The 27,880-nt window shown below is 39.3% G+C and overlaps 1 protein-coding gene across 3 annotated transcripts in view; it reads left to right on the forward strand.

The window, feature by feature from the left end:
* LOC150087009 (leucine-rich repeat-containing protein 40-like) overlaps positions 1 to 27,880 on the forward strand; it is a 500,077-nt gene that overhangs the window by 154,433 nt on the left and 317,764 nt on the right. For all 3 annotated transcript variants that reach the window (XM_090372899.1, XM_090372898.1, XM_090372896.1), the window contains exon 4: positions 27,181 to 27,254. In XM_090372899.1, the coding sequence (XP_090229025.1) occupies positions 27,181 to 27,254 (74 nt within the window). The remainder of the gene's footprint in view (positions 1 to 27,180; positions 27,255 to 27,880) is intronic.

The raw sequence follows: 27,880 nt of genomic DNA on the forward strand, positions 1-27,880 counted from the left end.
ATTGTGTCTTCTTGTCGAACTCCTTTCCCGATTTTAAATTTCCTACTGTCTCTGTCTAGTCTAATAAAGGAGGTAGCATTCTCATATATTTTCTTCAAAATCATAATATATGGGGTATCTATGCCTTGTCTTTCCAGTGCCCGAAACATTGCCTTATGCTGTATGGAGTCAAATGTCTTTTCATAATCCACAAATGCCAGGCATAATGGTGTTTTATATTCATTTGCTTTCTCCATTAGCTGTGATATTACATGAAGGTGATTCATATTTGAGATTCCTGTCCTAAAGCCAGCTTGCTCTTTCGGTTGATGCTCATCAAGTATTCTTTCTAATCTGTTAGTAATGACCCTTGTGACCAACTTGTAAATGTGGGATAACAAGCTAATTGGTCTATAATTTCCAAATTCTGATTTATCTCCTTTCTTATGAAGCAAAACTATAATTGCATTATTCCACTCCTTAGGCATTACACATTTTCAACTAATGATGAGTATAAGAAAAACTATATGAAAAAATAATGCCAATGCTATTCCAACAGTTTGATTACAAGTTTTGCTACATCTGTTCTGCTACCATCCATTACAAATTTAAATTTATGCCATCTTGTGTGTTTCATCTTAGAACGAGTAAAGGTGCCATCAATATTTAGTTTGTTAAATCTTTTAAAGTCTTATATACCTTAGGTTACCCACAGATACCAAGTTTCTAGTGATGGCAATTTACAGACCCACAATCTTTTTTGGTAAGAACACCCTTTTATGTCTCCAACTAATCTTGTCTCTGCACTCTTTTCAACAGGTCTATTTCCTTTCTAAAATGAGGTTTACAAATATATATAGTACTCTAGATGTGGCCCAGCCATTGCCTTATGCAGTGGGATAATCACCATTTTATGTCTGCAGGCAAAACCCTGTATCATTGACATAACTTCTTAAACTGTTCTAGCAACTCTTTTTCATACTCTATAAATTTGGTACAGTTGAATTGGTGTATTATTCTGGGATTACACAAATGCAGTACCTTTCATTTATCTCTGTTAAACCTCTCTTGACTTTACATCCCATCTGCTTAATTTATCCAGATCCTCTTGATAAATGAAATTGATGATTAACCATCATGAATTAGCTTGCCTCAAAAACTGTCTTTCACCACTGTGCTCACCTTTATCATCAACAAACTCAGACATCAAACTCGAGATACCTACATCAGTGTCATTGACAAACATTAAAAACAGTAGTTTAACTTCTGTGGAACTCTATTCATCTTATTAGTCTATGAAGAGCAGTGGCTTCTTATAACCATCATTTGTCTCCTACCACTTAGTCATCTCACTAATGCTTGCCGTATTGCTCCAGTTTATATAATATTTGTGTATGTGGTACAGTATCTGAGGCTTTACTAAAATGTAAGTAAATTATTCTTTAATCCAGTTCCTTTTTGACGTTGTAGCGAATTATAGTAAACAATTAGATTTGTGAAGCACAGTCTCCCTTTAACAAACTTGTTCTGTGATTGTCTTATGATTCCACTCTTATGAAGATTATCTAACATTATTTCTTTAACTAATGATTCCATCATTTTCCCTGGAACATTGGGCAAAACTTACAAGCCTGTAGTAGCCATCTGTTCCATTATTTCAACCAGCCTTATGAATAGGGGTTACATTTGCACATTTCCAGTTTACAGGTACCTCCCCATATCTAAAGATACCCTCATTATTATGGCAGAAGGTTTAGCTGCTTCTTTTGCAGCGTCTCTCTGCATAATTGTATAGATTTCATCAGTCTTTGTTTGTTCACTTTTACCTGCAGCAGTTTTTCTACAAACTTGCTTTCTGTTATTATAAAATCAATTAACTGTAAGTCAATATTGAAGAGGCATCTGTTGACTTCATCTCTGAAAACTTCTTCAGGTGTGAATGTAGATGTAAAATTCAGTTTATCAGAAATCTGTAAAGGAAATGAGCATTCTGATCTCTTGCCAAAGCTGTTGGCCTGGGTAAGAATAATGGTCATATTATTCTTACCCAGTAGATCAAAGTGATTCATCATTTTCCTTCTAATGTTAACGTACCCAAAGAATTCCTTGTTTCTTTTCTTTACCAGTCAGTCCAATTGTTTTATGGCAGTATGATATAATCTGTGTTAAGTGGGGGGGGGATTTATCCAAAGAATATAATATAATAATTTTAACTAGTTGGTGTGACCAGTGTTTCTGGTTAATTATAAAGTGCCATTTCTCTATATAACAACATTAATGTAGCAGAGACATTTAAAGTTTTAAATGTAAACATAAATATCTTCAATAAAATGCAAGAAAGCGTGCTTTAAAAGTATAGAACCTTATATAAATAAATAAATTTGCAATAACAGCTTATGATACCATTGATTTGCAAATCACTCAAAACACTAAATATAATGTACACTACCGCTCACCTGAAGACAGTAATTTTAGAATATACAATTTAGTTTCCAGTAGGTTGATTCTACTGCTTCTTATCTCAGTTGCCCTAATTACTCACTGTATGATTCCTTTTGCTTCAGAGGTGGTACTTGGGCATATGTCCACTCTGATATTGCATGTCAAAGACTTTGTAATTTGGAATCTCCTCTTTTTCGATCTTCTCTGGCTTAAAATATCTCTCTGCCATTCTGTTAATTTATCTTTTGCCTCTATCATTCTTCTAACTTCCTCTCTTTTAAACTTGACTTTCTCCAGTGCAACTTTCCTACCAGTGAGGTAATTTTCCTTGGTGATTTTAATGGTCACAACTCCAGCTGTCTTCCATTTTCTAGTTGCAGAGACTCAGCTGGTCAGCTTTTGCAATTAATAATGACCTTGCACAGATTGTTCATTTACCTACCAGAATACCAGACAATCTTATCTACACAGCCTTGATCTTTACTCACTAAAAACTTTTCTTAGTACATGTTCAAGATGAATATTTTTGTAGGCACCTCAAGATCGCAACTTGGTGATGGCCTTTTCTCCAATGGCACCTTTCTCTCTTGGCCATTCTCTACCTCATGTTGTTTGGCATCACAGGAATGCAGAATGGGATTATCTACGAGATTTCTTTCTTTCTTTTCCTCAGTCAGATTACTGTTTCAAATCTTCTGATGTCAACATTTGTTCAGATTGTGTCAGTGAAATTATTCTTGTAGGGTCCTTCAATTCCACACTCCACTTTAAAATCTCATCCTTTATCTAAACCTTGGTTTTATAGTAAATGTATTAAGGTGTTCAAGATACACATGTTGTGCACAGCATCTGGCTTTTATCCAAATCTACAGTTCATTTTCTGCCTACACCAAACTAGATTTCAAAAAGGCTAAGAGTATAACACTTGTTTTTTGTCCAAACGGAAGTTGAGCATTCTGGTCTCTTGCCAAAGCTATTGGCCTTGACTTTTGTCCATTCCCATTCCCACCTCTGTCAGAATCAGATGGCTCTATTGCCACATCAGCCAAAGATAAACCTGCTAGCATCCTAATTTTCTTCTAACTCGTGTATTGATAATCTTGGTAAGCCACCTCCTACCATTCCCAGTAAATGCCATTCAATGTCCCCTATGATCTACCATCAAAAGGATGCCAGTATGATTCTGATCAATCTTGATGCAAAGACTGGAAATGTGCAAATGTGACCCCAATTCACAAAGGAGGACCAAAGGCTGACACAAGTAATTATAGACCTGTGAGTTTAACTTGTGTTCCAGGAAAATTAATGAAAGCACTGGTTAAAGAAGCACTGCAGGATCATCTAGACAAGACTTCAGTTATAGCTTGGACACAGCATGGTTTTGTTAAGGGAAAGTCTTGCCTGACCAATTTGATTGGATACTATAATGCAGTCACAAAAGAACTGGATGCAGGGAATAATTTTGATATTATATATTTGGATCTTAGAAAGGCTTTTAATACTGTTGCACATGGAAGACTGCTGCACAAATTGGAGCAGTGTGGCATTGGAGGCAAATTGCTGCTATGGATAAAGGGGTGGTTGAGGGGAAGAAGACAGAGAGTGGTAATCAGTGGACACTGGTCATCGTGGACTAATGTTATTAGTGGAGTCCCTCAGGGTTCAGTGTTGGGTCCATTATTGTTTTCTGTATTTATAAATAATATTGATGATGGTATATTAAGCTTAATGTCCAAGTTTGCAGACAATACAAAGGTTGGCAGGGTTGTTAATAACACTAACGACAGTACACTGCTGCAACAGGATCTAGAAAGGTTGAGCAGATGGGCTGAGAGGTGGCAGATGAAGTTTAACATTGACAAATGTAAAGTACTACATATGGGAAACAACAGCAACCCCAGAGCAACGTATCAATTCTGCGGTACTACACTGGCAGTGGTAGAGGATGAAAAGGACCTGGGGGTAATTGTGCAGGCAGATATGAAGTTCTCTGAGCAGTACAGACGGGCTGCAAGATTAGCTCATGGTGTCATTGTTAATGATATACAGGAATTTTTCTAGCAGGGATAAGGTGGTGGTTATTCCCTTGTATAAGGCAATTTGAGTACTGTATACAGTACCACACCTTGAGTACTGTATATACAGGTCTGGAGGCCTCATTTGAAGAAGGATGTAGAGCTGCTGGAACGGGTGCAGAGAAGGGCAACAAGATTAGTGAATGGAACAAAGGGTTGCTCTTACAAAGAAAGGCTTAAGTTTTGCAAATTAGAGTGTCTGGAGACTAGGCACCGGCGATGTGATCTGACAGAGGTGTATAAAACCTTGAATGGTTTGAGCATGCTCAATCCCGATGGGATACTTCCTCTTGCTTAGAATAATCACCTGAGAGGGCATAAATTCAGATTGAGGAAAGCCAGATGTAGAATAGATGTGCCGAAATTTGCCTTTAGCCAGAGGATAGTTGGTTGGTGGAACAGACTTCCATCCCTTGTTGTGGAAGTTGATAGGCTAAATAAATTTGAGGCTCAGCTGGACAGGTATTTCGAACGAACGGAAGGGTGTCTATGAGTGTACTCAGTCTGAGTGATCACTTTGCACTCTGCGGTGATGTGTTGGGTCATTTCTGAGGCCAGGTGGCATTGTCGACATGTGTCATCTGACATTCTGGGCTCCTTTGGATGTATTTTCTATAGTTTCTGGTGTTGATTACCTGGTCTTGGATGGCCAGTGAATCCTTCAGTCTTGGGGAAGAGCGTCCCGGTTGTGAGCCATGCTTTGGAAGCAATGTTATCGATGTGATCTTGATGGAGGTCATTGTAGTGTCTTCTTTGCCCATCTTTCTAACTTCGTTTCTTGTACTGTCTGGGCGGGAAGGGTTTCCTTGCTTAAATTGAGTATACCACTTATCTATCTTCCTTATGGCCTGGTGGAGTGGTGCTGTGTTGTTCTCGAAGTAATCCTTCAGGTTAGCTATCACTGTTTTCTGTTGTTTTATCAGGTCTATCAACCCCTTCCTCCCTCTTTCCGAGGTATTGTTATTCTCTCCACTACTGACTTTGGGTGGTATTGGCGACTCTTGTTCATCATTGTCCTTGTCTTTCGCATGATATCTTCTAGCTCATGTTAGTTCAATCTACGACCCCGAATGTGTATGTAAGTACTGGAGCTGCATAGGTGTTTATGGCTTTAACTGTATTCCCTCCATTCAGTTTTGCTTTCAGGAGGCTTCTTAGCCTTTGATGATATTTTTCATTCAGGCTCTTCTTGATTTTCTTGTGTTCTAACTGCTCAGCCTGAATCATCCCTAGGTATTTGTAGGTCTCTCCTTCTGTCATAGCTTCGATCTCTTTACCAGTCAGCAGCTGGTATTTTTGGTGAACTAATTTTCTCTGGTGCAGTGTGTGGGTCTTGCATTTTTCTAGACCAAATTCCATCCTGATGTCCTTGCTGAATTCTTTGGTAATCCAGAGTAGTTGCAGCAGTTGCTTCTCGGTTGCCGCATAGAGCTTGATGTCATCCCTGTACATCAGGTGGGTGAGGGTGTACAGGTTCTTTCTTCCTTCTTTGAGGTTATATCCATACTTGCTGCCGTTGAGCATGGTGGATAGCGGGTTGAGTGCTAGACAGAACTATAGTGGGCTCAGAGCATATCCCTGAAAGATTCCTCTTCTGATGGGGATTGACCTGGTTGTGATGTTCTCGTCCTTAATGGTGGTATTCCATTTCGCCATTGTTGCTCCTAGGAAGTTTGTCACAATCAGATTGACCCTGCAGATCTCAGGGTCTCACAGGGCCAGCTATGAGGTACGGAGTCGAAGGCCTTGCGGTAATCGATGTAGGCTGAGTATAGGTTGTGCTGCTTCTTGAAGGCTTGCTCCATAACTGCGGCATCTATGGTTAATTGCTCCTTGCATCCTTTGCTCCTCTGCTTGCATCCTTTCTGCTGTTCGGCCATTATGTTCTGGCTCTCTAAGTGGTCTGATATCTTCTTAGTTATGCAGCTGGTCAGGATCTTGTACATCGTTGGGAGGCATGTGATTGGCCTGTATTTTGCCGGGTTTCTTGTATCTTCATCTTTAGGCTTCAGATATGACTCCTTCGGTGAGAAACTTCAGGATTGTCTCTGGGTTGCTTATCATTCGAGTGAACTGCTCTGCTAGGTGCTTGTGTGTGCAGGTGATCTTCTTGTACCAGTAGTTGTGGATGCTATCAATTCCTGGGGTTTGCCAGTTGTGGGTGTTCCTGATCGACTGTTTTACTTCTTCTTCTCGAATCTTCCACTCTCTCATCTCTTATATGTCCTTCCTTTCCTTCTGTTCTACTTCTATCCAAGGTGCTCTGCTGTTATGTCTTACTTCACTGTCTAGATATTTCCCCAGAACTCTTCGATCATCTTCTTCTCGGGTGGTCCGTTTCCTGCTTTCTCATGTTCACCCAGTTTCCTGTAGAAAGCTCTTTGGTCTTCATCGAAGATTCGATTGTTTATTTTCCTCTGGGAGCTCTCTTTGTATTGGTGTAGTCTCTTGCTGAGTGCGAGGAGGTTCTGCTTCAGTGCGTCCAAGTATTCTCCTATTCTCTGATTTCTGGTCTCATGGTTGCTGTGGACGCTGTCTGTCTTAAGGATGCTCTTCACCTTTCCAATCAATTTCTTCTATTACCTTGTTGGTACTGGGTCAACTGACCTATCTTGACTCTTAATTCTTCTATCTTCTGCTGAAGTCTTCTTTCCCAAGCTGGTGGTTCCTTCTGTTTTCGGTACTTCTGCTGCTGGACTCCTCTGCTGCTGTTCTCAACAATCAACCACCCACTGTCAATCAGCCATTGGGCGGTTGAGTGTTGGAACAGGCTTCCATCTGTTGTGGAAATGGATGGGTTGAATAAATTCAAGGAAGGACTAACAAAGTCTTGGAGTTTATGGATGGGCGAACTGTGTAGGGTTTTTTTTTTTTTGGCTGATGTTATATATGCTTGCTTTCTTGCATCATTTTCCCTCACTATTACTACTATTGAGGAGGCACCTCCATAACCAGGTGGGCAGGAGCAGCGGTGCGTAGCACACACTTCTGGATTAGACCGGGGTTCGAGCCCGTCACCACCAAATACGGAGGATGTGGAAAGGGCAGGGAATGACCACCGCATCTCCTGGAGCAATATGGCTTTAGTTGCTAATGCTCTTAAAAACCAAATAACAAACAAACTACTATTGAGGTAGTAGTTAGGTGAGGAAGAAAATCACTGATGGGTAGGGATTTTTGTACTTTGTTGTAGCCTCCAGGGTTCCCCCTATATGCCGGATGGGGAGGGATGTGGTTATATAGATAATAGGTTATTAGCAGCCACAAGCAGAGGTAAAAATGATTCTTGTGCTGCTACTTCTATTGGGGCATCCAGCAGCCTGGGAAGCAAGGTGTTAGAGATTACAATTATATAGCTTGCTGGGGGTCATCATGGGACAAGCAAATACATTGTTTTTTTTTAGAATTAATGAGAGCAGAAAGAGGTGCATGTATACTTGCTTGTATGTTAATGCCAGAAACACAGCAAATGAATTTGAAGTACACTTGTTAGATCATCAAATGTGGATATTGTAGGGATATCAGAGATATGGTGTTACCCAGACATAAGGGGTGCAGAATTTGAATGTGGTGAGTTGCAAAGACAGACAGTACAGGAGGAGGGAATAGCTCTTGCCTTAAGAACATAAAATCAAAGGCAGTGTATCCAGTTGATATGGGTGGTAAATGCAGTGTTGATTACTTTGGTGTGTGTGTCATAAGCACTGGAAAAACAAAAGTAGTAGAACCTTTCTGGATGTATTGGATAACTGTTTTCTACAGCAGCATGTTAGAGACATAACAAGAGAAAGCTATACTCTTGAACTGATTTTCATCAGTGACTGTTCATTATTAAAAATCTCTAGATAAAGGAACCACTAGGTGGCAGTGATCATAATATATTGAGGTGGGATTTACTTAAGGGTGTAACAGCTGTCAAGGGTCAAGTGAAGAATATTGCTTTCATAATGGGACTACAGTGGTTTTAGACAGTTTTTCAATTCTTTTCAGTGGGAATCTTAACAGAATTCTATTATATCCTAATATAATTCATAGTCCTGTTCAGGTTGCTGATAAACTGAATAAATATTTTACATCTACATTCACACAAGAAGCTTTTAGGGGTGGGATACCAGAAGTAACTGAGCTAAATGGTTTTGGTATAAACAAGAAGAAAGAGGGCGAGAGATTGTCTAAACTAAAAACTAATGAAGCTACTCAATTATATTAAAAGAAGCAGCCAAAGAGATAAACAATCTTTTCCTCAATTATGAACATATCCTTGGTTCCATGACATGGTGTCTGTGTGACACCATGTCTCCGATATCCCAGCAATATCTGCCTTTGATGTCTTGACTAGCACTTCAAGCTCATTGAATTTATTAACTATAATCCTAGGATTGGTGTACATGCAAGTATACATGCACCTGTTTCTACTCTTAGTTACCCTAACACAGCCCATGTATTTACTTGTTCCACTATGACTCCCAGCAGTCCTGGAAATCCCCATTGCCTTGCTTTCCAGGCTGCTGCTCAATTTTTTTTTTTTTTTTTTTTAATGTAAACCCCAAACACGAGAAGTATTAGAACCTATAGTACTTAGTACCATGCTTGGGTTGGAGGTTGAGAAGACGAAAGAAGATATTTGTTGACATTGGGCTTGAACTTCTGTAGACTGTAATTTTCAGGAAATACGTATGAAGGAAGGTTGTTCCAGAAAACGGCCGTTGAATGAATAAACGAGGAAGATGAAAAGTTAGTTCTGTGAGTTTGAAGTTGGACAGTAAATGGATGTTGGTTTGTGGCGGCACGTGTTCGGACTGTTTTGAAAGAGAGAGCGGGAATTATAGAAGTCAATTCAGAAGAACAGTGCCCATGAAAGTATTTGTAGAAGAGGCATGCAGCAGAAACAATACCTCTATGAGACAGCACGTGGAGAGGGACTGTTATAGATGAATCATTAATTAACCTAACTGCCCTCTTCTGAATGTATTTCAAGCAGCCTGAGAGGTTTTGGGGGTATCACCCCAGATGTGGGAACAATATTCCATGGCAGGGCGGATTTGCGATTTATACAGAGTGAGCAGCTGTTTGGAAGAAAAGTAACACCGAGAGCGAAAGAGAAAACCATGTTTTTTAGATGCAGAAGAAGCAATATTTGTAATGTGCTTGGCCAAGAGAGATTAGAAGTCAAGTAATTCCCAAAAGAGATATATCATTTTGCCTAGAAATCGGAGTGTCACTAAAGATAAGCATAGGAGCAGAAGAATCCTTTTTGCGAGATATAAGACAAGACTGAGTTTTAGAAGGGTTGAAATCAACTAAGTTGTCTTTGCCCCACTGGAAAATTACCTGAAGATGGGCATTTAAGGAATTGGTAGCAGATTTTCGAGAAGTTGAAGCTGATTGAGCAGGACAAGGTTTCTCAAAATGGAAAGTGGAATGCAATGTGCTATCATCGGCAAAACTATGGATAGTTTTGCCGATGATAACTAGGATTTCCAGTCAATGGAAGAAGGTCATTAATATACAAGAGGAAAAGAGTGGGGGAAAGAACTGAACCTTTGGGGGCACCAGCATTAGTTGAGAAGTTAGAAGACAGAGAACCATCTACCATCACCCTCAGTGAGCGATCAGAGAGAAAACTGGATAACCAATTACTAAAAACAGTTGGCAAACCATAAGATGGAAGCTTGTTTAGAAGACCTTTATGCCAAACACGATCAAAAGCCTTTGAGATGTCAAGAGCAACTACTTGTGTTTCACCGAACCTTTCCATTTAATTAGTCCATAAATGGGTAACATAAGCCAGAATATCACCAGTGGATTGACACTGATAGAATCCATACTGGTGATCGTTGATCAGATGGAAGGTTTCTAGGTAGGTTAAGAGTTGGCATTTAATTGATTTCTCCATTACTTTAGAAAGAGTAGAAGTAATTGCAATGGGACGATAATTGGATGAGAGAGATTTGTCACCCTTTTTAGAAACTGGCTGGATATGAGCAAATTTCCAAGCAGAAGGAAAAACACCTTTGGAATAAGAAAGTGAAAAAAGGCGGCAGAGAATAGTAAGTTCAGGAGCACAGATTTTGAGAACAAGTGAAGAAATACCATCGGGACCTGGAGTTTTCTTAGCATCAAGATTCGTCAAAATCATTCTGACATCCTTTTGACGGAAGACCACAGGAGGCATTGAATGGAGCGTGTTGGGAATGGTGGGAGGTGTTTTACCAAGATCATTAATACATGATTTGGAAGAAAAATGGGATGCTAGCAGGTCAGCTTTATCCTTGGCTGAAGTGACAACAGAACCATCTGGTTTGGACAGAGGTGGGAGCAGAGATAGGCAAAAGTTGCGGCCAATAGCTTTGGCAAGAGACCAGAATGGTCGGCTACCATTAGGGCAAGAAGCAAGTTTTTTACTCTTAGCCTGTTCAAACTCTAGTTTGGACTGATTAATAACTGCTTTACAATTGTTGCGAGCTTTGGTATAGGCAGAAAATGAAACTGAAGGATTAGAAACAAGCCAATTACGATATGCAAAACATTCTTCTCTTGAACAGCTTTAGCACATTTATTGGAAAACCAAGGTTTAGATAAAGGACGAGATTTTAAAGTGGAGTGTGGGATAAAGGATTCCATTCCTGCAAGAATAATTTCACTGACACGATCTGAGCAAACGTTGACATCAGAAGTTTTGAAACAGTAATCTGACCAAGAAAAAGAAGTCTCGCAGGTCATCCCATTTTGCATTCTTGTAATGCCTAACAACACGAGGTTGGGAATAGCCATGAGATAAAGGTTCCATTGGAGAAGAGACAATCACCAAGTTGTGATCTGAAGTGCCTAAAGGACCTCTCACTTCGACCGTGTACTTGGAAGGGTGGTTTGTGGGAAAAAGATCAAGCGTATTGGCTGTATGATTTGGATTGTCCGGTATTCTTGTAGTTAAATGAACAATCTGTGCAAGGTCATTAGTAATTGCAAAAGGCTCAGCATCTTGACCAGCTGGGTCGGTGTGACTAGAAAACGGAAGCCAGCTGGAGTTGTGAACATTAAAATCACCAAGGAAAATTACCACACTGTTAGGAAAGTTGGACTGGAGAAAGTCAAGTTGCAAAGAGAGGAAGTCAAAGAGCTCCAAGTGATTAGTGGAGCTGGGAGAACGGTAGAGACAACGGATGAATTTGACACAATGAGGTAGAGAGATTTTAAGTCAAAGAAGATCAAAGAGAGGAGATTCCAAATTGCCAAGTCTCTGACAGGGAATATCAGAATGGACATATGCACAAGTACCACCTTTGAGGCGTAAGGAATCATACAGCAAATAATTTGGGCATCTGAGATGAGCAGTAGTTGAATCAACCGATAACTGAGATTCTGTCAGAAAAAGTACATGGGGTTTGGCAGACTGCAAGTGGAAATGCACATCGTTGAGATTAGTATTGAGACCACGTATATTTGTGAAATGAATTAGGAAGTGCTTGGGAGGTTGAGATCTTTTTGCAGATAAGATTGCTCTATTAGTTTGACAGTTCATGGTGTATTCAATAGTTTTTTTTTTTTTTTTGTTAGTTGTTGGCGCATCAGCTTCTGTGGCCATAATGCACCTCCCAAAGTTTTTGCATTTTACTGTGATCCAAGCCCGAGGTGGGATTCGAACCTGCGACCTTTGGGTTGCCAGGCAGGCACTTTACCCCCCTGGCTCGCCCTGTCGGCATATTCAATAGTAAGAAAAAATGGGTGGGACATGCTGTATGAAGTAATGAAATTTTTGGATATGGCATATACATGGTAAGAATATACCCAGATCCTTGACATAACGTGGCCTCGACAATGCTCCTCGCATACACACTACTCGGTCTCCCTCCAGTCACTATCTGGCACAGTAGAGGTAGCAAGATTATACACTAGCTGATCTGGAAGCCTCCTAGAGAGTTACCAATAGGTTCGGTCCAGTGTAGTAACTAGCGGCTGGCTTGCGAACACTGTTTTAGAGCTGTACTCTCGAAATGTAAGAAATATTGGATCTCGCCACGATGTTCATCATAACCTCAAAAGTCATCAATCATACTGCCTGATGGAAGAGATAGGGAAAGGTTGACCGGAACTTAGCTCTAGAGACTAAACGTGGTTCCACCACTTCAAGCCTCCAATAAGCAAAGTGGTGGTATTGCACTGGTTGATGAGAGTCATCTAGCACCTACTACTGCCTGGTAACGTAGAGGGGCGGCATTCCTCCATGTGGTGTGGGCGGCACACCTCGACCCCTGCTTACGTTAGTTCACACCTGGGTGGTCACCCACCAAGTACTTGTGCATGGAGGTTATACCCAGGATTACTAATAGTCCCACCATCGTGAAGGTGCAAGCAGAGGATTTGGCTGTCACAGACTGTCCGGACTTCACCAAAATTGGGTACACTTGACTTGATTGTCACCCAAATATCAGTTCCATCAGTGTTTTAGACTCCCAAGTAGCAAGTACAGCTTGTCTGTCATATCTGAGAGAATGTCTGTGACAACCTCAAGGACCAATTGCATTTCAATAAAAGTAGTGCAAGAATCACTTTTACCTCTGCCAGCAGCTACTGTTAATCTATTAGTCCATGTACCGAACTTAGCAGTTTCCTGACCCATCTAACTCTGCCTTGATAGCATCAGCAAATATTCTTGCACCCTTTCTATTTAAGTGTATCCCATCCCTGTAGAAGCAGTCTCTCTCCTGTTAACAAGCACAGACCATTCTGAGAAAAATTCTACCCCTTGAGCCTTGCACAATCTCTTCAGAGCTGAATTGATCAACAAGGCTCTCATCATATACTCCCTCCTATCGTGTCTGGGCAGAATTGCAGACACTTTCAAATTCAACCCTAACTCACGGCTTTTTTTTCAGCATTGACTTGTTAAGTAATTCCCCCTGTCTCCTACTCTTAATATGATTAGTGCTAACGTGTACAAGAAAATCACCCTTTGTGCCCTTAAAAGATGATATCTGCTCTACAGCGTCAAAGCCAAAGGCTTCTCATAATTTGCCTTAGTGACTTAATTGCAGACTAGTTTGTACTTACTGTAGGTTTCCGTATATCCTGATAATTTATACAGATCTTGTGTACTTTTCTTCTCTGCCACTAGTCTGATCATTCTTCTGACTTCTATTTAGGTCTAAGCCTTGAACATTATTTTTTGTTGATATAAAAAGCTTGGTAGCTTTTCTGCTATCACATTCCCTGAATGTAGCTCATTTAAAATTTGCTGTTAATAACATCAACTAGTCCCATTTGAGCAAATTTATAAAACATCTAAGACCGTTATATATGAAGCATCTAAGTCACTTTTATAAAAGCGAAATACCTTCCCTTTATCCTTGACAGTATTTATATCTTTAAGTAAATCCTACATAAACAGATTATGGTCACTGCTACATACAATTTTCTTTATCTGGAAATTCAATTATCAGTAGTAGTAGTAAAGGGTTACTGCTAATAATTAGATTAAGCAAAATTGTCAAGAGAAAGTGATCGAGAAATGTTTGAGAGAAAGTGATCAAGAAACGTTCAAGAGATATCAGATTATGAGAAATCATGTGCCTCTTTAACATCTACTGTAGAAAAGAGTTATTCAATAAATTCAGAAAAGTTCTCTTAATATGTGATAACCACCCTAGACATTCCTTAATATCTGTAAAGTTGAAATCCCCATTATAAGATATTCTGATTTACTGCCCCATTCTTTTTTTCTGTGTAGTTGTTCATTATACTCATAACAATAACATGGCCTACAGCAGACTCCTATTCTCACTTTTCAGTGTCACACCAAATTGATTAAACATTGCACTGACCACCCTTCAACTGGGTGCATTATCTTATACTCATTGTGCTCCTTAACCTAGAGCATAACTTCTTCCCACCCCTTCTTTTTTGTCCTTTTTGTACAAAAAGGACAAAAAAGAAGGATTGGGAAGGAGTTACTTTTAAGTCACTTCTTAAAAATGGCATTACAAAAAAGTATTGAAAATTACAAACTTCAATACTTTTTTTTATAATAGCATATTTAGTTTTCCAACCTTCAATCTACAAGACCCCGCCTCTGAAGCTTTCTTCATGGAGCTGTTGTGGCTGTTAACTTCCTTCTTGCTGGTATCTTTACCAAGATTTCTTGCTGATGGTGTGATTTTGCCGATCCCTGTGGGATTTTTTTTTGCTGGTTCTTTCAGCATGTTGAAGGCATGAGATTGCTGACCCCTGGTTTCCCTTGTCAGTGGTGGGATGTTTTATTTTATTTTTTTCTGGTGTTTCCTTTAACACAGTAAGAGTCTGCTGTACACACTCTAACGCAGTAAGAGTTGAGGAGACAGGCCTGTGCTGTACACACTCTTACTGCGTTAGAGTGTGTACAGCAGAGGCCTGTCTCCTCATAGCAAGGGTGGGAACCAGAGAGAGAGAGAGAGAGAGAGAGAGAGAGAGAGAGAGAGAGAGAGAGAGAGAGCTACCTTCTGAGTGATGGTTGCTAAGTGGACAGTCAGCCAACGCTTCAAAATAACATTGTGCAACATAACATGAGCGGTTCTGCTGATTACACTATCACAGAGAAACAAGATGGATACAAGTTCTCTCAGGAACTACTATAACATAAATAAATACGTACACACTTTTACATATCATTTCTGTATGATGCTGGAGTCAAAATGACATTCCAGTGCCACCCTTTCTTAGACACATGCTCTTTCTGTACACATTGTACTCACCATATTCCAGTTCCTTGTCCACCATGTCTGAGTGCCATGTTAGTATTAGTATTTAGTATTAGCAATGGCCACATGGTGTAAGGCTTATGCTGCACCAGCCAAAAAAAAAAAAAAAAAAATTAAATAATAATAAAATAACAAAAAAATAAAAAATAAAATGATAAGAATACAATAATAATAATAATAAGAAGAAAATTTAAAAAATATCCCCCCCCCCCATAACTTGAAATTATGGCCCCTAGTTCTAGAATCATTTATAACTGTGAAAATTTTGTCCTTATTCATTTTGCTTATGCCTCTCAGAGCCTTAAACACCTCAATCAGTCTCCTCTAAGGTGCCTAGTTTCCAAGCTCTGCAACCCACGTATTCGAAGTCTTTCCTCATATATGGATGCCCTTTTGCCGATCTTACCAGGCAAGTTACCCATCTGTGGACCCTTTCAAGAAGCACAATGTCTTTCTTTAGGTGCAGTTTCTATACCTGAACACAGTATTCCAAGTGTGGTCTTACAATAGCCTTATATAATGGAATTATGATGTCCTTATCTCTACTAGCGATTGTTCGATTAATCATTGATAGGACACCATGGGCCTTCCTTGCAACCTGTCTACAGTGCTCAGAGAACTTCATGTCTGACCGTATCGTAACACTCAAGTTCCTTTCCTCCACTACCGGCTTTAATTCAATTCCGCCAAGTGTATAAGTTATTTTGGGGTTACTGTTCCCCAGGTGCAATACCTTACAATTTGCTGGATTAAAGCATAGCTGCCATTTTTCTGACCATCCCTGAAGTCTATCTAGGTCATTCTGAAGAAGCTCTGCTTGGCGGCGATCATTAACTACTCTACCAATCTTTACATCATCCGCAAATTTAGACATCACGCCCTCTGTCCCTTCATTGATGACATTTATGAAAATCAAAAACAACAGTAGTTCTAATACTGATCCCTGGGGAACCCCACTTCTTACATCAACCAAATCTGAGAAATAACCATTTATCACAACCCTCTGTCTCCTGCCCTGAAGCCATCCAGCTATCCATCTAAGGATTTTCCCTGTAATTCCAACCTGTTCCAGCTTATAAAGTAACTGCTCATGTGGGACAGAGTCAATTGTTTTGCTGAAATCCAAATAAACAATGTCAAAATTATTCCCAAAGTATAGCTCTTGAGTGACCCTGTCAAAATAGGTAGTAGTAGTAGTAGTAGTAGTAGTAGTAGCATGTGATGCAAGAAAGCAAGTGTATGAGCTTATGCAGCATCAGCCAAAAAAAAAAAAAAAAAAAAAACACACCATTCCCTCCAAATGCCTGTCCAGTTCCTCCTTAAATTTATTCAACCTATCAACTTCCACAACGACCCATTGATTACCACCCTCTGTCTTCTCCCACTTAACCATCCTTTTATCCATTGTAGCAACTTACCCTTAATGCCATTCTGCTCCAATTTGTACAATAGTCTTCCATGCGCAACAGTGTCAAAAGCTTTCCTGAAATCCAAATATATGATATCAAAATTATTTTTTGCATCCAGTTCCTTTGTAACCACATCATAATATCCTATCAAATTTGTCAGACAAGACTTTCCCTTAACAAACCCATGCTGTGTCTGAATTATTGCTGCAGTCTTGTCTAGATGAACTTGCAATGCATCTTTAACCAGTGACTCCATTATTTTTCCAGGAACAGAAGTTAAACTAACTGGTCTGTAATTACTCGTGTCACCCTTCGAGCCCCCTTTGTGAATTGGGGATACATTTGCACATCTCCAGTCCGTGGGAACCTCCCCTGAGTCCAAGGACACTCTCATAATTATGGCTAAGGGTTTGCTTAGTTGCTTTGCTGCCTCCTTTAATATAACTGGATAGATCCCATCCACCCCAGGTGCTTTTCTTATGTTTAACTTCAACAATTTCTCCTCCACTCTGCTTTCAGCTATTACAAAATCGTTAAGTATCCTGCTACAATTTGATAACCTTCTGCTATTTTCAAACCTTAATAATTCCTCACGTGTGAATGTTGATGCAAAATACTCATTCAGTTTGTTTGCTATCTGAGCAGGATCATCAACAGTCGAACCATCGATGTCAAGTGGACCAATCAGATTCAACCCCTTCCTTTTAGAGTTTATATAAGTAAAGAAATCCTTGCTGTTTTTCTTAGCATCTTTTGCCAAGGATTTCTCGTAATCTGCCTTCGCCTGCCGAACCTCCTTTGTGACCTGATTACAGATTAACTTATATCTGCCATAGGCTTCTGAGTCGCTTGATAATTTATATGCATCCCATGCATTTTTCTTCTCTGTTACGAGTCTCATTAGTTCATTTGACAACCATTTAGGCCTAAACCTTGAACAATATTTCTTAATAGGTATGAACCTTTTAGTAGCTTCCACGATTAATTCCTTGAATGCTTCCCACTTAGAATTTACTGTTGGTAACATCGTCAGTTGATCCCACTGTACAGAATTTAAAAACTGTCGGAGACCACTGTACTCGCCTTTACGGAAGCAAAAACCCTTTCCTTTACCCCTGATGGTAATTAAATCTTTAAGTAAATCCCACGTCAGTACACTGTGATCACTGCCACCCAGTGGTTCTTTTATCTGCAAATTCCTAATACATGAATGATCACTGCTGATAACCAGATCAAGAGTATTACTTTCTCTGGTTGCCTCTCGAACATGCTGCTGCAAAAAACAATCATCCAATAAATCCACAAAAGTCTGACTAGTGTGAGTGACCAACCCACAAGTTCCAGTCAATATCTGGGAAGTTAAAATCCCCCATTATAAGACATTCCGATTTACTAGCCCACTCTATTTCTCTGTACAATTGTTCATTGTACTCATTCAAGTCATTAGGCCTGTAACACACTCCTACTCTTATTTTTGCTTTCGCAGTGCTTATGTCACACCAAACTGACTCAACAATGCACTGTTCATCTATATCAACTGGATGCACTTCTTTTGATTTTATGTGTTTCTTAATTAACAGCATAACACCTCCTCCCTTCCTATCCTGTCTATCCTTTCTGTACACATTGTACTCCTCAAATTCCAGTTCGGCATTCCTTATATCTGTGTGACACCACATCTCTGATATCCCAACAATATCCGCCTTTGATGTCTTGACCAACACTTCAAATTCATCAAACTTATTTACTATACTTCTAGCATTGGTATACATGCAAGTATACATGTACCTATTCCTATTATTAGTCACCCTAACACATCCCATATACCCACCTGTTTCACGATGACTGCCATCCGTCCCTTAAACCCCCAACACCCCTCGCTCCAGGTCGCTACTTCTTCGAATAGAAGTTGTGCAAGAATCACCTTCACCTCTGCCTGCGGCTACTGTTAAACTATTAGTCCTTGTATCCCCCCAAGCTATCAGTTTTCCGACCCACCTAACACTGCCTTGATAGCATCAGCAAATAGTCTTGCACCCTTTCTATTTAAGTGTATCCCATCCCTGTAGAAGCAGTCTCTCCTGTTAACAAGTACAGTCCAGGCTGAAAAAAATTCTATCCCTTGAGCCTTGCACAATCTTTCCAGGGCCGAATTGATTGACAAGGCTCTCATCATATACTCCCTCCTATCGTGTCTGGGCAGAATTGCAGACACTTTCAAATTCAACCCTAATTCACGGCTTTTTTTCATCAGTGACCTGTACTTGTTAATTCTGCCGGTCTCCTACTCTTAATATCATTAGTGCCAACGTGTACAACTATATCACCTTTTGTGCCCCTAAAAGATGATATCTGCTCTACAACGTCATCAACCTTTGCCCCTGGCAGACATACCCTGGTCCTGTTCCACCTATCCTTTTTACACAGGATGTTCCCCGTTTCCCTGACAATAGAGTCACCAACAACTACTAGTTCTTGTGGGACCAGCGCATTCTGCCTTGGGGGTTGCCTCTGTGTTGCGCAATGATCAAATGCAAGCTCTGGCGTTGATGTGGGCAGCTGAGAGCCTGATGGGCCCCTCAATTTAGATCTTTCGAGGGCATCAACCCTGTCCTTCAAACTCTCATATAGGCCCATAACAACGCTGAGTTGTCGCCTGATTTCCTTACACTCCTTACATCGCGCACACACAAAGACATCCCCCATGGCAATATCATGTTCCGTTCCAGATAGTTCGGCAAACATTTCACAAGTTGCCCATTTTTTTAGGCTGTGATGCGTTGGAGAATCGCCCCCCTCAGTTCTCCCCCCGAGTCACAGCACTCCTGCCACTTTGCGCCCGTTGCCTTGCTGCTCTAGTTTGGGGCATGATATTTTAAATTAATAAAATCAATAAATTAAATTAATTAAATGTCAATACTACGCTATCTAATAGAAACAGTGAAGCATATTACTGTTTCTATAATTATACGTTAGAGCTACCTAGCTACCTCAATTAAAAATTTGAATTCCCTATCACTATATACAAAAACAATGCCTGCAATATTCGAATGAAATAACGGTTTTATAAAGTATTATGTATATCTACAAAAACTGTTTATATAAATTAAAATAAAATAACCAGCGTAATTATAACTATAAGACTATGTATTAAGTACAATATCAAATAACAATTATGTTATTTGATATTGTACTTGATTATCAGTAGTGATTCTTCATGCATTAAGAATCTGCAGATAAATGAACCACTTGGTGGCAGTGATCACAGTGTGCTGAAGTGGGAGTTACTCAAAGAGGTAACTACCATTAGGGGTAAAGGGAAGGGGTATTGCTTTCGTAAAGGCGACTACAATGGACTGAGACAGTATTTAAATTCTATACAGTGGGATCAACTGATGATATTGCCAACAGCAAATTCAAAATGGGAAGCATTCAAAGAACTTATCGTGGAATCTACTAGGCTTTACATACCAACTAAGAAATATTGTTCAAGGTTTAGGCCTAAATGGTTGTCAGATGAACTAATGAGGCATATGGCAGAGAAGAAAAATGCATGGGATACATACAAATTAACACGTGACACAGACGCCTATGATAGATACAAGTTGATCTGTAACCAAGTTACAAAGGAGGTTAGGCAGGCGAAGGCAGATTACGAGAGATCCTTGGCAAGGGATGCGAAGAAAAACAGCAAAGAGTTCTTTACTTATGTAAACTCTAGAAGGAAGGGGATGAATCAGATTGGTCCACTTGAGATCGATGGGTCAACTGTTGATGACTCTGCTCAGGTAGCAAACAAACTAAATGAATATTTTGCATCGACATTCACACATGAGGAGTTATTCAGCGAGGGGAATGCCAGAGGTGTATTCAACTCTAGCAGTAAGCTAGAGAATCTTGTAATAACTGAGAGCAAAGTGGAGGAGAAATTGTTGAAGATAAACACAAGAAAGGCACCTGGGGTGGATGGGATCTATCCAGTTATATTAAAGGAGGCAGCAAAGGAGGTAAGCAAACCCTTAGCCATAATTATGAGAGCTTCCTTGGACTCAGGGGAGGTACCCATGGACTGGAGATGTGCAAATGTGACCCCAATTCACAAAGGGGGATCAAAGGCTGACACAAGTAATTATAGACCTGTGAGTTTAACTTCTGTTCCCGGAAAATTAATGGAGGCACTGGTGAAAGAAGCACTGCAGGATCATCTAGACAAGACTTCAGTTATAGCTAGGACACAGCATGGTTTTGTTAAGGGTAAGTCTTGCCTGACCAACTTGATTGGATACTATGATGCAGTCACAAAAGAACTGGATGCCGGGAATAACTTTGATATTATATACTTGGATCTTAGAAAGGCTTTTGATACTGTTGCACATGGAAGACTGCTGCACAAATTGGAGCAGTGTGGCATTGGAGGCAAATTGCTGCTATGGATAAAGGGGTTGTTGAGGGGGAGAAGACAGAGAGTGGTAATCAATGGACACTGCTCATCGTGGACTAATGTTATTAGTGGAGTCCCTCAGGGTTCAGTATTGGGTCCTTTATTGTTTTCTGTATTTATAAATGATATTGATGATGGTATATCAGGCTTAATGTCCAAGTTTGCAGAGATACGAAGGTTGGCAGGGTTGTCAAGGACACTACTGACACTGTGCTGCTGCTGCAACAGGATTTGGAAAGGTTGAGCAGATGGGCTTCGAGGTGGCAAATGAAGTTTAACATTGACAAATGTAAAGTACTACATATGGGAAACAGCAACCCCAGAGCAACGTATCAACTCTGTGGTACTACACTGACAGTGGTAGAGAATGAAAGGGACCTGGGGGTGGTTGTGCAGGCAGATATGAAGTTCTCTGAACAGTGCAGACGGGCTGCAAGAGTAGCTCATGGTGTATTGTCAATGATATATAGGAATTTTTCTAGCAGGGATAAGGAGGTGATTATTCCCTTGTATAAGGCAATGGTCAGGCCACACCTAGAGTACTGTATACAGGCCTGGAGGCCTCATTTCAAGAAGGATGTAGAGCTGCTGGAACGAGTACAGAGAAGGGCAACTAGATTGGTGAATGGGACAAAGGGGTGCTCTTACGAAGAAAGGCTTAAGTTTTGCGAATTACAGTGTCTGGAAACTAGGCACCAGCGAGGTGATCTGATAGAGGTGTACAAAGCCTTGAATGGTTTGAGCATGCTCAATGCTGATGGGATTCTTCCTCTTGCTCAGATTAATCACCTGAGAGGGCATAAATTCAAATTGAGGAAAGACAGATGTAGGGTAGATGTGCGGAAATTTGCCTTTAGCCAGCGGGTGGTTGGTGGGTGGAACAGACTTCCATCCCTTGTCGTGGAAGTTGATAGCCTAAATAAGTTTAAGGCTCAGCTGGACAGGTATTTCGAATGAACAGAGGGGTGAAGTGGAAGTGGTTATTTTTATTTATTTATGTTACTTTTTTTTTTTTTTTTTTGGCTGATGCTGCATAAGCTTGCTTTCTTTCATCAAATGCCTCTACTAATGCTAATGCTAATGTTAATAAAAAGCAATCACTTATCGTTTTTTTTCGGAGCCTGTAACTCGCAGCTGTATTTTCTAAAGAGAGTCAGCGCCCTCCTAATCAGGTAACCAGGTTAGTTATTAAACATGATTTTCCCTTTACAAAACCATGCTGAGTATCCTTCAGAATTCCATTTCTATCTAAATGATCCTGAATTCCAACTTTGATCATTGTCTCCATGATTTTCCCTACTTCTGAAGTTAGACTAACTGGCTGGTAATTTCCCACTTCACTCTTAGAACTGCTGTTATGTATTGGAGACACATTGGCACTTTTCCAATCCAATGGAATCACTCCCAAGTCCAGTGGTGCTCTCATAATTAGCCTCAGTGGTTCAGTGCACTCACTTGTCACCTCCCTTAAAATTATAGGGTATAGGCCATTAACCCCAGGAGCCTTACTGGCCTGTAGGCTCGAAAGTTTTTTCATTAAATAAACATGTGAAATTTCAACATCATTAATTACATTTTTTTCAACTTCACTCCCAGAATTTCTCATTGACGTGAAGGATTTTTCTTCTGTAAGTATCGATGCAAAGTAAGTGTTGAATTCATCTGCAACTTCAGCTGGGGCATCTAATATATACCACGTCCATTACATAAGGGTCCGATCTGGTTTGTCCTTCTCTTCTTTGCATTTATATATGTGAAGAATTCCTTATCCCCTCCCCCCACTTTCCTCTTTTTTGCCAGCGATTTCTCATAATCTGCCTTTGCCAGCCTAACCTTTTCTGTGGCACTATTACAGATCACTTTTAGCCATTGTAGGCTTCAGTACTTTTTATTATTCTGTAACTTTTCCAGAGTAATTTTCTGTCTTTTTCTGCTCAAGTAATCTGGCAACTTCATTATTAATCCAACTTGGAATCCTCCTTGTGGAGTATTTTTAATGGTATATAAGCATTCAAGGCTTCTGTGATTAATGTTTTAAAGGTATACCATAATTCAATTGTATTTGCTCTCTGTGAGATATCTACCCAGTTAATAGAGGCCATGTAGCACCTTAAGGCATCATAATATCCTTTCTTGAAATAACCCATTCCTTTGCCTTTAACTACTGCTACCTCTCTCTTCATTGTCCACCGTAGAACTCCGTGATCACTTCCTGCTACTGGTTCGTGTACTGTCAGCCCTATTATGTCATCTGGTTTATGGGTGAGGATGAGATCTAGAGTATTCTTTTCCCTAGTACTTTCCTTAACATGTTGATAGAAATAGCAATCATCTAGTTGATTTAAAAATTTTGTCCCCTATGTGGAGTTTCCCTCCCATTTGCTCCAATCAATTAGAGGCAAATTAAAATCACCCATAATAAGACATTCACGCTTACTTGCCCATTTCATTTGCATGTAAAGGCTGTCATCATAATCTTCACAATCACCTGGCCTGTAGATTACTCTCACTCTCATTATACCCTTGCTTCCAACTATTTCACACCATACAGATTCTATACTAGCATGCAAAATTCTATACTAGCATGCATTATACCCTTGCTTCCAACTATTTCACACCATACAGATTCTATACTAGCATGCAAAACGTCTGAATCCGGGAAAGCTTTTGTCGTGCTCAGGCTGCTTTTGATAAGAAGCGTGACCCCACCACCCTTTCTATCTTTCCTATCCTTCCTAAATACATTGTACATACCATACTGAAATTTGTCATCCCCTATCTCCGGGTGGCGTCACGTTTCTGTAAGCCCTATTATGTCAGCGTTACTTGTCCGAATGAGAAGTTCAAATTCACTCATTTTATTGACGACACTTCTGACATTACTGTATAAACAATTAAGACTTAGTGTTCTTGTATAGTTAACTACCCAGACACACCCCTTAAAGTTATTTAAGCTCGCTTCCCTGGTATTAGCTGCCCACTCATTTGAAACTTTCTGCTCTCAGAACATCTTGTTAATATGTTCTGTTGGGGTAACAAACAAGAACACTTGAGGTATGTGCAAGCATTAATTTGACCAATATTATCAGATGAATGTGTATCTATATTACCCTTTTCCCTTCAAACTAAGTTTCCCTGAACCTTTAAGGTATCCTCAATAATACTGGCAAAAACTCTTGCACCACCCTTGTTTAAATGTATCCCGTCTCCACAAAACAGATTCCTTCTACCTACAAGTGCTGGCCAAGCTGATAGAAATTTCCCCCCAAATCCACAAGGGTTTTAGCATATAATCCCTCCTATCATACCTGGGCAGAATTGCAGACACATATACGTTGTGACCTAACTCATGACATTTCTTCAACATATTTGTCTAACAAATCGTCAGATCGTGTATGCTTAATGTTATTAGTCCACACATGAATAATAATATTCTCTTTACCTCCCTTAAAATCTGACAAAAGGACATACCCTGGTTCTAGTCCACCTATCCTTATTACAAGAAATATTTCCCGTTTCCCTGACAATGGAGTCTCCTAATAGAACTAAGTCCTTTTGAACCAGAGTAGTTTGCAACTGGTTATTCTGTTATGGGGCCTGAATTGGGAATGCCCCACTTGATATGTTGCTAGAGTCTTGAGTCCCTGACGAGCTCCCAGTTACATTATTCTCAAGGGCAAGCACCCATTTTTTCAGTGACTCAAATTGTTCTAGCAACGCACCAAATTATAACTTAAGATCAGCGCACTCCTTATAATGGTGACAAAGAAAAGAATCTCCAAGTGAGATAGGATTATCTACTAGGTCGACCTTGGAATACATGCAGCACAGGTTCTGCAAGGGATAAAATCATGACTCATCCGGGAATTGCCATCGGCTATTTCCATATGAGTCATGGTACCCTCTGATGAAGTGTTCAAGGCAGATCTTGTAATAGCCATTATGAAATTTATTAATTATTAATAAAACAAACTTTTGAATAATTATATTTATAATATTAAAAAAAAAATCAAACTATTACAGGGAAAAAAAAACTTATTAAAATAAACATTACAATATACTAAATAACCTTTGAAATCCTTCTGTAATCCCCTCTTATCTATACTTCTTTACTGTATCTGTGAAGAGCTCTAATAGGCATGTCTGCTCGCCACGAATGCCAACGGTAGAAGCCCATGTTTCTGACTTTCCTATGATGCCTATTTAATCTATCTTCAAATTCATCAAAAGTAGTTACAGTATGCCTAGCATTAGCAAGGGCATAATTCCAGATACTTACAATTGCTTAAACATTTTAAATTCTTAATATCATTATATTAAGGAAGAGCGGCACATTCCGGTGCTGCTCTTCCTTCAACACATATCTTTTCTGTATGAATTGTACTCACTATACTCCAGTATTACTACTGGAAAATGATGCAAGAAAGAGCTTATATAGCATCAGCCAAAAAAAAAATAAATAAAACCCAACTTTTCCCACATTACCTCCTGTAGTTTTAGTTTTTCCATGAATTTACTCAAACTACCCACTTCCACAGCAACAAACAGATGGAAGTTTCTTTCAACAATCAACCACCTGCTGGCCGAAGGAGAACTTCTGCACATCTATCCTGCAACCATCCTTTCTCAATTTGAATTTATGCCCCCTTGTGTGTGGTATATAGGCTGCATTGAGCTTACACAATCCATTCAAAGCTATAAACACGTCAATCAGATCACCTCGCAGGTGCCTAGTCTCCAGACATTGCAGTTTGCAGAACTGAAGCTCTTGGTATGAGCACCCTTTTGTTCCCCTCACCAATCTCATTGCCCTTCTCTCCAGCAGATCTACATCCTTCATGAAATGAGGGCTCCTGACCTGTATGCACTACTCAAGGTGTGGCCTAATCATTGCTTTGAACAATGGGATAATCACCTCCTTATTCTTGCTAGCAAAATTCCTATATATTATTGATAAAAACCTGCATGAGCTGTCCTGGAAGCCTGTCTGCAGTGCTCAGAGAATTTCATCTCTGACTGCACAGTTACCACCAGGTCCTTTCCATTCTCCATTGTCTTGAGTGTGGTGCTATTACTGATTACTATCTTGATTACTGTCATTAACCACACTGCTAATCTTTGTATCATTCACAAACTTAGAGATAAGCCTGATGCAGTTTTATTAGTATCATTAATAAATGTAGCAAACAGCAATGGGCCCAACACTGAAGCCTGGGGAAATCCACTAATAACATTGGAATGAACTGATTCCAGAGAAGAGCAATGTTCGTTAATAACCACTCTGTCTTTTCCCACTCAACCCTTTATTTGTAAGAGTAACTTACCCTTAATGCACACCGCTCCAGTTTGTTATAATCTTTTATGCAACAGTATCAAAAAAGTTATGGCCATTGTATCAATAAATTGAACAAATAACAGCATCACTGACGACCATGCTTTCTATAGCTTTGATCTTAGCATGCTGAATATAGTGCATCAGCAAAAAAAGGGACTTTCTAGAGCTACATCCAAAATTACTACAGCAAACTGTCAGTAGAAATAGTGGTACTTATTGTGTTAAGTAGTACAGGAATGTACTACTTAACACAATAATCAGGGAAAATCACTAAGTTTCGAAGACTAACACATGTAACTTTCAGCAAAGAGAGAATCAGTTGATACAATGGTAGTTCTCTGTCCAGTCTGAACCTCATCCTCTACCCTCATTGTTTCAAGTCTGTAACTTTTTTATTTCTTGACTCTTTTGTCTGGCAGGATGTGAACATTGAAAGATGATTATTGATGGTGAAAATCTGGAAATTTTTAATAAGAGTTTTAATTATTTATTCGCAGATGAAGGGACTACATTAACTGTGGTCCTTTCTTCTGTGGATAATGTAATGGAATGGAACATGAAATATTCTAATAAAGTGTTTAATTAATCGAAGAATAAAAATTATGATCCTGTAGCTTAGCATAGCGTTTAACATAGTTTATTCATCCCAAGTAGTAGTAAAATTAACTTTCTAATGGTTTACCTATTGTCTTACTTATTCTTTTTTGTTTGTGTATATATTCTGCCATTTTTTTATTTCAAATTATGAGAAACTTTTATTTTATAGCTACATGATAATCAACTCAGCACTTTGCCTGACACCGTCAGAGAGCTGCATCTTCTTGTGAAATTGAACTTGAGGTTTGTTTTTAAGCTATATTGATATAATTTTCCTGTTTAATATCATTAAAAAGTTAATTATTTAAAGAGATGTGGATTACACTTTATTGCTTAATATAACATGTTATGCATTACTTTAATGAAAATTATGTATGTTTATATATATAAATATATTTATTGAATAATATATAAATAAATATATAAATAAAAATAAATAAATATAAATATATTTATTGAATCGGTGTGTTTTAGTATAGCATACTTGCCAGCTTTTTGATTCCCGTAAAAGTTATATATGATGATCGAGTTTTAGTCTTATACTGGAAGACTTCCCTTCCCTCTATTACGCACAATTTTGGCAGAATGTGTGAATAAGAACAGTAATAATCATTTTAGACCACTGAAAGTGTGTATCTGATTAAATACTTTTGTCACTATATTTCTTGGGGTATATGAAACTTCAGAGTAGGTCAAATAAAAGTTATTTTTTTCTGAAAATTACTGAAGTTATTAGAATGATTAGTATTCCATTTTTTTTATACAAATTGTTTTGAATGCTGATCATGATTAATATACATTATCTTGCTAAACATCTTGAGAAACTCCTTTGATTACAGGAAATTGTGCGTGACTGAAATATTCTGATC

The sequence above is a fragment of the Mastigoproctus giganteus genome, chromosome 4, assembly GCF_048544385.1.
Source record: "Mastigoproctus giganteus isolate SK-2022 chromosome 4, ASM4854438v1, whole genome shotgun sequence".
In the NCBI taxonomy this organism is placed as follows: Eukaryota; Metazoa; Arthropoda; class Arachnida; order Uropygi; family Thelyphonidae; genus Mastigoproctus; species Mastigoproctus giganteus.